The sequence below is a fragment of the Chiloscyllium plagiosum genome, unplaced genomic scaffold (genome assembly GCF_004010195.1).
Source record: "Chiloscyllium plagiosum isolate BGI_BamShark_2017 unplaced genomic scaffold, ASM401019v2 scaf_36775, whole genome shotgun sequence".
Classification (NCBI taxonomy): Eukaryota; Metazoa; Chordata; class Chondrichthyes; order Orectolobiformes; family Hemiscylliidae; genus Chiloscyllium; species Chiloscyllium plagiosum.
The window spans coordinates 1-10,865 of record NW_025206956.1 but is presented as its reverse complement, the minus strand read 5'-3'; the positions used below and the strand labels follow the sequence as shown (position 1 = coordinate 10,865).

The 10,865-nt window shown below is 45.5% G+C and overlaps 1 protein-coding gene across 1 annotated transcript; it reads right to left on the bottom strand.

The window, feature by feature from the left end:
• Positions 1-2,536: 2,536 nt before the first annotated feature.
• LOC122546564 (SCO-spondin-like) lies at positions 2,537-7,101 on the bottom strand (the record flags this gene model as incomplete). Its single annotated transcript, XM_043685252.1, has 4 exons — positions 6,932-7,101; positions 4,879-5,033; positions 3,073-3,293; positions 2,537-2,572 (listed from the first exon to the last, which is right to left on the bottom strand). Coding segments are annotated over exons 2-4 (334 nt in total), but the record flags the coding sequence as incomplete, so codon positions are not given.
• Positions 7,102-10,865: the final 3,764 nt, after the last annotated feature.

The following is a 10,865-nucleotide window of genomic DNA, read 5'->3' as shown; positions in this document are numbered from 1 at the left end:
AAAGCAGCAGTGGATCCAAAATTGGCTTCATGGCAAGAAACAGCAGGTGGTGGTAGAAGGCAGTTTGAATGGAGCCCAATGTGCAGTGGTGTACCACTGAGATCAGTGCTATGGGATCAGGGACCACCAAGGGTTATCTGGGTCATTGATAGTGAGGAAGTAGTTAGTTTAAAGGAGGATATGAACCGATTGCTCAGACGGGCAGATCACTGGCAGATGGAACTGAACCCGGATAAATGTGAGGGGATGCAGTCTGGGAGAAGGAACTAGACAAGGGAGCACTCAATGAATGGCAGGACACAAGGAAGCTCACTGGAACAGATGGATCTTGGGGAGTTTGTCCACAGATCCCTGAAGGTGGCAGGACAGAATAATTAAGGTGGTTAAGATGGCGTACAGGACACTTGTCTTTAACAAAGAGCAGGGAGGTTATGTTGAAGCTGTACAGGACTTTGTTGAGGCCACAGCTGGAGTACTGTGTGCAGCTCTGGTTACCACACTATCGGAAGGATGTGATTGCATTGGAGGGGGTGCAGAGGAGCTTCACCAGGATGTTGCTCGGGTTGGAGTATCTCAGTGATGGAGAGAGGCTGGATAAGCTCAGGTTGTTTTCACTAGTGCAGAGAGGGCTGAGGGGGGAACCTGATGGACATGTATAAGATTATGAGGCGCATGGACAGGGTGGATAGAAAGCAGCTGTTCCCCTTAGCTGAGAGGTCAATAACAATGGGGCATAGTTTTAAGGTGAAAGGCAGGAGGTTGAAAGGGAATTTGAGGAATGGCTTACACTGCCTGGTTTAGTTGGGGTGGGTTGGGGTGGGGATGGTGATGGTGATGTGTGGGGGTGCAGTTCAGACAGGAAACCTCACAACATTGAAAAAAAACACTTGGATGATTACTTGAAATGTGATAACTTTTAAGGATATGGACCTCGTGTGGGAAAGTCAGATTAATGAACATCTAATGTAGTTTGGTAGTACAGACTCGATGGCTTGAAGGACCTCTTCTGTAATGTACAGTTCAATGTCATGAGAATCGGGAACAGTTTAGAATTCAACAAGGACGATGGGATTGATTAAGGAAGGGAAAATACAGTACAAGAGTACTCTTCTGGGGAACATAAGTTTTGTAAAAGCTTTGCTCAGTATGTGAAAAGATGATTTGGAGGTCCTGGTGTTGGACTGGGCTGCACAAAGTTAAAACTCACACGGCATCAGGTTATAGTCCAAAAGGTTTATTTGGAAGCACTAGCTTTCAGAGTGCTGCTCCTTTGTCACGTAGCGACCCAATGAAGGAGCAGCGCTTCCAAACAAACCTGTTGGACTATAACCTGGTGTATGATTTTTAACTACATGAAGAGAGAAGGACTGGAGAAGAGAAATGTAGATCCCTTACAATAAGAAATAAGGGAATTCATAAATATCTGACCAACCAAATACCATACTTTGGTTCTGTTCTGACAAAAGGGGACACAATGAACATCCCAGAAATGTTGGACAATGCAAGTTCTATTGAGAGTGAGGAACGGAAGGAAATTAGTATTAATCAGGAAATAGTATTGGGAAAATTGATGGGATTGAAGGCAGTTAAATCTCTACGGCCTGATAATCTACATCACAGAGTACTTAAGGAAGTGGCTCCAGAAATAGTGGATGCATTGGTAGTCAGCTTCCAAGATTCTTTAAACTGTGGAATATTATAGACCAATCAGCCTGACATCAGTAGTGGTTAATATCAAAGACTTAATAGCAGAGCACCAAAACCTATAAAATTCAACGGATACACAGGGTAAACAGGGAGTTCCTGATCACTGAAGAGTCCAGAACCTGATGCTGATAGGCACTGTCCTGCCCCTCACATTGAGAAACACTGAGCACAGGGAGACTGAGTTACTTCCAACGTGTGGGTGGCACGGTGGCACAGTGGTTAGCACTGCTGCCTCACAGCGCCAGAGACCCGGGTTCAATTCCCGCCTCAGGCGACTCTCTGTGTGGAGTTTGCACATTCTCCCTGTGCCTGCGTGGGTTTCCTCCGGGTGCTCCGGTTTCCTCCCACAGTCCAAAGATGTGCAGGTCAGGTGAATTGGCCATGCTAAATTGCCCGTAGTATCAGATAAGGGGTAAATGTAGGGGTATGGGTGGGTTGCGCTTCGGCGGGTCGGTGTGGACATGTTTCCATACTGTAAGTATCTAATCTAATCTAATCTAAAAAAAAACCAGAGGCCACAGCCTAAGAATAAGGGGTAAGACATTTCGGACTGAGATGAGGAGAAATGTCTTCACCCAGAGAGTGGGGGGGGGGGTGACCCTTTGGAATTCTCTGCCACAGAAAGTGGTTGTGGCCAAAACACTGAATATTTTCAAGAAGGAGTTAGATACAATTCATATGGGTAACGGGATCAAAGGGGATGGGAGAAAGTGAGAACAGGGGACTGAGTTGGATGATCAACCATGATCGTATTGAATGGTGCACCATGCCTGAAGGGCAGAATGGCCTACTCTGGTTCCTATTTTTGATGATAAATCTTTCATATTACCTGGTAAACTGACAGGTTCTCTTGTTGGCACAGACACTGAAAGAAAGAGAACTTAATTACTGGATTAGGAATGATCTGCCCTGACTTCAGACACCCAGCAAACTGGAGGCTGAAGGGAACTGTCCTCAGAACCCCAGGCTCACTCACTCATCATCCAGGACAGTGGGGGGGGCTTCTTCAGACTCACCCTCATTCAACACATGCGTATCCTCAATCCCTCATCCTCCTCATCCCTCGCCTTTATCCATTCCCCACCATTATCCATCCCTCACTCCTCTCCAATCCCAGACCCTTCCCACAATCCCTCACTCTCCCCATCCCTCACCTTCCTCAACCCTCACCTTCCTCAACCCTCACCTTCCTCAACCCTCATCCTCACTGTATTCCATCCTGTGTCACACCCATACCCCTTGCCCTCATCCAACCCTCACCCTCACTGACTCTTGCCAACCCTCACCCTCCTATTGCTCACCCTTACTCTCCCATCGCTCTCTGTCACCCTCAACCTCGCCCCATTCTCCCTCTCCCTCACTCACCTTCACAGTCCAGACTTTGACAAAACTTAAAATCAACTCTTGGTCCAACACAGTCTCTGCCGCCATTGGTTGGTGCTGGGCTTGAGCAGTCACGTGATCTGGTCATGTGGCCAATTCCACCACAGCTGCGGGAACAGGAAGTCCAGGGGCTCCATGTGGAAAACTGTCCATCAGCCACACAGACAGTGAATGAGCAGTTCAGTTGTCCATTCCTGCATGTACTGAGTAGGAATACAGAATGGTCAGTACAGGTCTCACTCTAATCCCACTTCCCACACGAGGCCCACAGCCTGGAATGTTATGGCACTTCAAATGTTCATCCAAGTACATTTTAAAGCTCAGCTGGTCTGGCAGCACCTATAAAGAGAAATCAGAGTTCAGGTCCAGTAACTCCCAGTTCTGAGGAAGGGTCACTGCATCCGAAACGTTCACTCTGATTTCTCTTAACAGATGCTGTCAGACCTGCTGAGCTTTTCCAGCAACTTCTGTATTGTTTCTGATTTACAGCATCTGCAGTTCTTTTTAAAGGTTGTGAGCTTTCCCAACACCTGCCCTCCCAGACTGTGCATCCCAGGCCTCCCCTACCTTCTGGGTGAAAGTATTTTCCTGCATATCCCCTCTAAACCTTTCACTTTAAAATTATACCCCATCATTATTGACCCTTCGACTGAGGAGAATAGTTGCTTCCTATCCACCCTGTCCATACCCCTCATAATCTTACACACCTTTATCATGTTCCCAACCCAACCCTCTCTGCTCTAAAGAAAATAACCCGAGATTATCTCTCCATCACGGAATCTCTCCATCCCAGGCAACATCCTGATGAATCTCCTCTGCATCTCCTCCAATGCTATCACATCCAATTACTCACTTCTCATTTTCCTCAACCTTCCGACTCCTCCAGTCTCTTTCCTGGCTCTTTCAGTTGTTGAGTTGATGTACAGAGATGATCATTTTGTGCTGACTGATTCCATTCAGTGAGAACATAGAACAATATAGCATAGGACAGGCCCTTCGGCCCTCGATGTTGTGCTGATCTGTGCTCTAATCTAAGCCCATCCCTCTACACTATCCTGTCATCATCCATATGCTTATCTAAGGTCTGTTTAAATGCCCTTAATGTGGCTGAGTTAACTACATTGGGCAGGCAGGGCATTCCACACCCTTACCACTCTCTGAGTAAAGAACCTGCCTCTGACATCTGTCTTAAATCTATCGCCCTTCAATTTGTAGTTATGCCCTCTTGTACAAGCTGACGTCATCACCTTAGGAAAAAGACTTTCACTGTCTACCCGAACTAATCCTCTGATCATCTTGTATGTCTCTATCAAATCCCCTCTTAGCCTTCTTTTTTCCAATGAGAACAGACCCAAGTCTCTCAGTCTTTCCTTGTAAGACCTTCCCTCCAGACCAGGGAACAGCCTGGTAAATCTCCTCTGCACCATTTCCAATGCTTCCACAAACTGTAATGGAGTGACCAGAACAATATTCCAAGTGTGGCCGCACCAGCGTTTTGTATAGTTGCAGCATGATATTGCGATTCCGGAACTCAATCCCTCTACCGATGAAACCTAACACACCGTATGCCTTCTTAACAGCACTAACCACCTGGGTGACAACTTTCAGGGATCTATGCACATGGACTCCAAGATCCCTCTGCACATCCACACTACCAAGAATCTTTCCATTGACCTAGTATTCTGTCTTCCTGTTATTCTTCCCAAAGTGAATCACCTCACATTTATCTGCATTGAATCCCATTTGCCACCTCTCAGCCCAATTCTGCAGTTCTGGAATGTTCCTTACCAATTGCTGCATTCGTGTTGGAGTACAGTCCCTGATGGAATCTCCTCTTGAATCTCTGCATCATCATCCATTAACATAATTGGAGGGACTGATGGGTTTATGGAGTGATTCTGAAATAACTGCAGAGTATCCTCCTTTATCACACAGGCACATTCCTAGACAGGATACAAGCAGGTTTCAAGACTGTCAGAATTAGGAGCTGGAATAGGCCATACAGCCCTTTGTGTCCAATTTCCCATTGGAGATGTAAAAGCCTTATCTGTATATTATTGTGTTTTTGACTGAGGACTGAAAAGGGAAAGTGAGCTACAGACACTCATTGTGCTTGCTGTTTACACAGCTGTTGGTTCAAGCAGTGAGGAAAGTGAGCTACAGATAAACTAGAGCCAGGGACATTTGCACAAATGGAAATTTGGCCGGCAACAAGTAGTTGATTGGTCTGTAACATAGTGACCAGCACGTAACATGGTGACCCAGCATGCAACATGGTGACCCAGCATGTAACATGCATGTAACCTGGTGACCAGCATGTAGAAGCCATCAGACCTCTGGCAGGGAGGCACTGTTTCTGCTCAGCAGCAAAAGGCACCTCAAGCCTCAAGAGTGTGTGGGTGGCACGGTGGCACAGTGGTTAGGACTGCTGCCTCACAGCGCCAGAGACCCGGGTTCAATTCCCGCCTCAGGCGACTGACTGTGTGGAGTTTGCACGTTCTCCCCGTGTCTGCGTGGGTTTCCTCCGGGTGCTCCGGTTTCCTCCCACAATCCAAAAATGTGCAGATTAGGTGAATTGGCCACGCTAAAATTGCCCATAGTGTTAAGTGAAGGGGTAAATATAGGAGAATGGGTCTGGGTGGGTTACTCTTCGGCGGGTCAGTGTGGACTTGTTGGGCCGAAGGGCCTGTTTCCACACTGTCAGTAATCTAATCTAATCTAATCTAATCTAAGCCTGAAAATAGCCAGTTTATTTGTCCTTTCCAGTTGCTGTAAGCTATGACTTTCCATTGATATGTCAACAACATCTATAAATGGGAACTGGTCACCCCGTGTCTTGTGCAAACAATTGAAAAGTTCTGGAAAAGGAAGACGAAGAAGCAAAGTTTGGATAGCAAAAAGATCATTTTAGAAAACCCTATGAACAGGGGCCACTAAACCCCCTTTCCAATCTTTCCCTTCACCCATACACTCATAGTTTTGCGTGCTTCAGAGTGTGTGAGTGTGTGTGTGCGCGCGCGTGTGTGTATGTGTGTGTGTGTGTATATATGTGTGAATGTGTGTGTGAGTGTGAGTGTGAGTGTGAGTGTGAGTGTGAGTGTGAGTGTGTGCATGTATGTGTGTATGTATATATGTGTGTATATGTGTGTGTGTGAGTGAGAGTGTGTGTATATATGTGTGTATATGTGTGTGTGTGTGTGAGTGAGAGTGTGTGTGTGTGTATGTGTGTGTGTGTTAGAGAGAGAATGTCTGTGTGTATGAGAGAGAGAATGTCTGTGTGACTATGGGGATATGTAGGAAAAGTTTATCAGGGTTTGAGTTTTAACAAGTAATGTCAATGGTTTATGATTATTTTCCTGAAGCTAAAGTTTATTAATTTGTAATGAACAGTCCTTCTTGTTGATTTCTGTCAACCTGGGTCTAAATGTTGGTGAAATTCGGAACTCTGCAAACGTTAAAAAAATCATTACATTTTATGTAGACTCAAGGAATAATGGGGTTTAATTTCCAGCATGCTCCTTTAGTGAGTCATAACAATTTTCATTTAATTTGAGCAATAAACTACTGTTTTATTGTTAAAACCTGCAGCATTGTGTATGTGTGAGAGTAAAACTGAACAAACCAAAATATGATCTATCAATCCAGATTCCAGCCTGGGAGCAGACCATTACTTGTCCAGTAATGACACAAGCTGGGATTGTGAGACTGTGATCTTCCAGCCCTTTCTTTTGGGCTCAGTACCTGACCAGCTAAGATCTGCCTTCTCAGCTGTGGCCCAGGCCAAAGCCTGGAGCTTTCTTCAACCACTGAATCGATTAAAGCTGGAGGCTAGAGCTCTCACCTGAACACAGGATCCATTATGAAGATAGCTGCCCACGGGACAGTGACAGCCTTCCTCACAGCCATCACTAAAACACTCCACAAGACCATTAAGATGGGCACAGCTATATGGACAGCCATCACTGACCACACATTCTCGATACAATCGATCTGACGGGCACCCCACCTCTAGAAAGAGAAAAACACGTGACAATGAGCACTCAAAACTCAACAACCACCTCCAGTCAGCGATCCCTCCCTCAATCCCCGCTCTCCCCCATTACTCTCCCTGCTTTCCCTCCCTCACTTCCCATTCGCTGCCCTCACTCTCCCTGCACTCCCCCCTCACTCCCCACTCTCCCTTCTCATTCTCCCCCCCTCACTCCATGCTCTCAGAGTGTGAAAGAATGTTGGAAAATATGAGAGAGAGAGGGTGGGGGAATTAAGAAAGTGTGAGAGAGGGAAGGGGGGAGAGAGAGAGAGAGAGACAGACAGACGGAGAGAGACAGAGAAAGACAGAGAGAATGAGAGAGAGTGCATGTGAAAGACAGTGTGAGTGAGGAGAGAGAGAATAAGACAGCAAGTGAGAAATTGAGAGAGAGAATGAAAGTGAGAGTGTGAGAGACAATGAGTAAGAGAGTGAAAGCAGGAGAGAGAAGTACAGAGAGAGAGGTATTCAGACAATGAGATAGACCATAGAACAGTACAGCATAGGAACAGACCATTTGGCCCACCGCGTATTTGCCGACCATAATGTCATTCTAAATTAATCCATCTGCCTGCATACAGTCTGTATCCCTTCAATTCCTGAAGAAGGGCTTATGCCCGAAACGTCGATTCTCCTGTTCCCTGGATGCTGCCTGACCTGCTGCGCTGTTCCAGCAACACATTTTCAGCTCCCTCCAATTCCTGCCTAGTTATGTCTCTGTCTAAATAAATGTCTTTTAAAATTTGCAATCTTTTCCACTCCTTTGTCCGCTCTGGACAAGCCAATTTTGTATCCAACTTGTCAACTTCTCATGGATTCCATGCGATTTGATCTTCTGGACCAGTCCACAATGAGGAAGAGACCTTGTCAAAAACTTTAGTGAAGTACATGTAGACAATATCTATCGTCCTACCCTCGTCAATCATCTTAGTCAGTTAGAGTCATAGAGATGTACAGAACAGAAACAGACCCTTCGATCCAACTCACCCATGCTGACCAAATATCCAAAATTAATCTAGTGCCACCTGCCAGCACCCAGCCCATATCCCTCCAAACCCTTCCTATTCATATACCCATCCAGCTGCCTCTTAAACGTTGCAATTGTTCCAGCCTCCACCACTTCCTCTGTTAGCTCATTCCATACATGCACCACCTTTTGTGTGAAAAAGTTGCCTCTTAGGTCCTTTTTAAATCTTTCCCTCTCACCTTTAACCTATGCCCTCAAGTTCTGGACTCCCCCACCTCAGGGACAAGACTTTGTCTATTTACCCTATCCATGCCCCTCATGATTTTATAAACATCTATAACGTCACCCTTCAGCCTCTGATGCTCCAGGGAAAACAGCCCCAGCCTGTTCAGCCTCTCCCTATAGCTCAAATCTTCCAAACCTGGCAATATCCTTGTAAATCTTTTCTGAACCCTTTCAAGTTTCACAACAACCTTCCATAGGAGAGAGAGCAGAATTGAACCGCTGCAGTCCATGTGCTGTAGGTTGGCCCACAATGCCCTTAGGGAGAGAGTTGTAGGATGTTGATCCAGCAACAGTGAAGGAACAACAATATATATCCAAGTCAGGATAGTGAGTGGCATGAAGGGGGTGATGTTCCCATGTATCTGAGGTTCTTGCCTTTCTAGATGGTAGTGGTTGTGGGAAGTGGTCATTTCCAGAAGTTTTTGACGCAGTGCCACATTACAGATTTGTGAGTAAAGTCATAGTCCATTATACAAAAAGGGATGGCAGCAACAATGATTTAAAATTGGCTGAATGACAGGGAACAGAGAGTAACAGTCAATGGAAATGTTTCAGATTGGAGAAAGGATTGTAGTGGTACTGGGATTCTTGCTTTTCCTGAAATATATTAATCACCTGGATCTCGCTGTGCAGGAGATAATTTCCCAGTTTGGAGATGACACTGAACTATCGGAGAATTGTGAGCTGTGAGGACAGTGTGGAACTAAAAAAGGACGTTGACAAGTTGGTGGAGTGGACAGATAGGTGCAGATGAGGTTCAAAATAGAGAAGTATGTGGTGATGCACTTTAGGAGGAAGAACATTGCAAGAAAATATAAAAGAGATGGTACAATTCCAAAGGAGGTGTTAGAGTTGAGGGACATGGGGATAATAGACTCATAGAGTCATAGAGACGTACAGCATGGAAACAGACCCTTTGGTCCAACCCGTCCATGCTGACCAGATATCCCAACCCAATCTAGTCCCACCTTCCAGCACCCGGCCCATATCCCTCCAAACCCTTCCTATTCATACACCCATCCAAATGCCTTTTAAATGTTGCAATTGCACCAGCCTCCACCACTTCCTCTGGCAGCTCATTCCATATACGTACCATTCTCTGTGTGATAAAGTTGCCCCTTAGGTCTCTTTTATATCCAATGTGTCCTTGTCCTTTATCCAATGTGTACAGGACGGTTTCCTGACACAGTATGTCGAAGGGCCGACAAGAGGGGAGGCCACACTGGATCTGGTGCTTGGTAATGAACCAGGCCAGGTGTTTGATTTAGTTGTAGGTGAGCACTTGGGAGAGAGTGCCCATAATTCAGTTACGTTTAGTTTAGCGATGGAAAGGGATAGGTACATGCCACAGGGCAAGAGTTATCGATGGGGCAAGGGCAATTATAATGTGATTAGGCAAGAATTAAGATGCATAGAATGGAGTAGCAAAATGCAGGGGATGCAGACAATGGAAATGTGGAGCTGGTTTAAGGAACAGATATTGCGTGTCCTTGATAGGTATGTCCCTGTGAGGCAGGGAGGAAGTGATAAGGTACGGGAACCGTGGTTTACTACAGAAATTGTATCTCTTGCTAAGCAGAAGAAGGAGGCTTATGTGTTGATGAGGCAAGATGGTTCAGATGAGGCGATGGAGAGTCACAGATTAGCTAGGAAGGATTTAAAGAGAGAGTTAAGAAGAGCAAAGAGAAGACACGAGCAGTCTTTAGCAAATAGAATAAAGGAGAACCCTAAAGCTTTCTATAGGTATGTGAGGAATAAAAGGATGATTAGGGTAGGAATAGGGCCAGTCAAAGACAGAAGTGGGGACTTAAGTGTGGACCCTGTGGAGATCGGAGAGGTGCTAAACGAACATTTCTCATCGGTTTTCACTCAGGAAAAGGAGAATATTGTAGAGGAGAAAAATGTGGTACGAGATATTAGACTAGAAAGGATCGAGTTTAGTTACGAACAAGTATTATCAATTCTGGAAGGAGTGAAGGTAGACAAGTTCCCTGGGCTGGATGGGATTTATCCGAGGATTCTCTGGGAAGCTAGGGAGGAGATAGCAGAGCCTTTGGCTTTGATATTTGAGTCATCATTGTCTAAAGGTTCAGTACCAGAGGACTGAAGGATTGCAAATGTTGTGCCCTTGTTCAAGAAGGGCAGCAGAGATGACCCAGGTAATTATAGACCAGTGAGCCTTACTTCTATTGTAGGAAAGGTTTTGGAAAGGATTATGGGAGATAAGATTTATAATCATCTAGCAAGCAACAATTTGATTTCAGATAGTCAACATGGTTTCGTCAAGGACAGGTCGTGTCTCACAAACCTCATTGAGTTTTTTTGAGAAGGTGACCAAGCATGTAGATGAGGGTAGGGCAGTTGACGTGGTATACATGGACTTCAGTAAAGCCTTTGATAAGGTTCCACATGACAGGCTGTTGGAGAAAATGCAGAGGCATGGGATTGAGGGTGATTTATCAATTTGGATTAGAAACTGGCTTTCTGGAAGAAGGC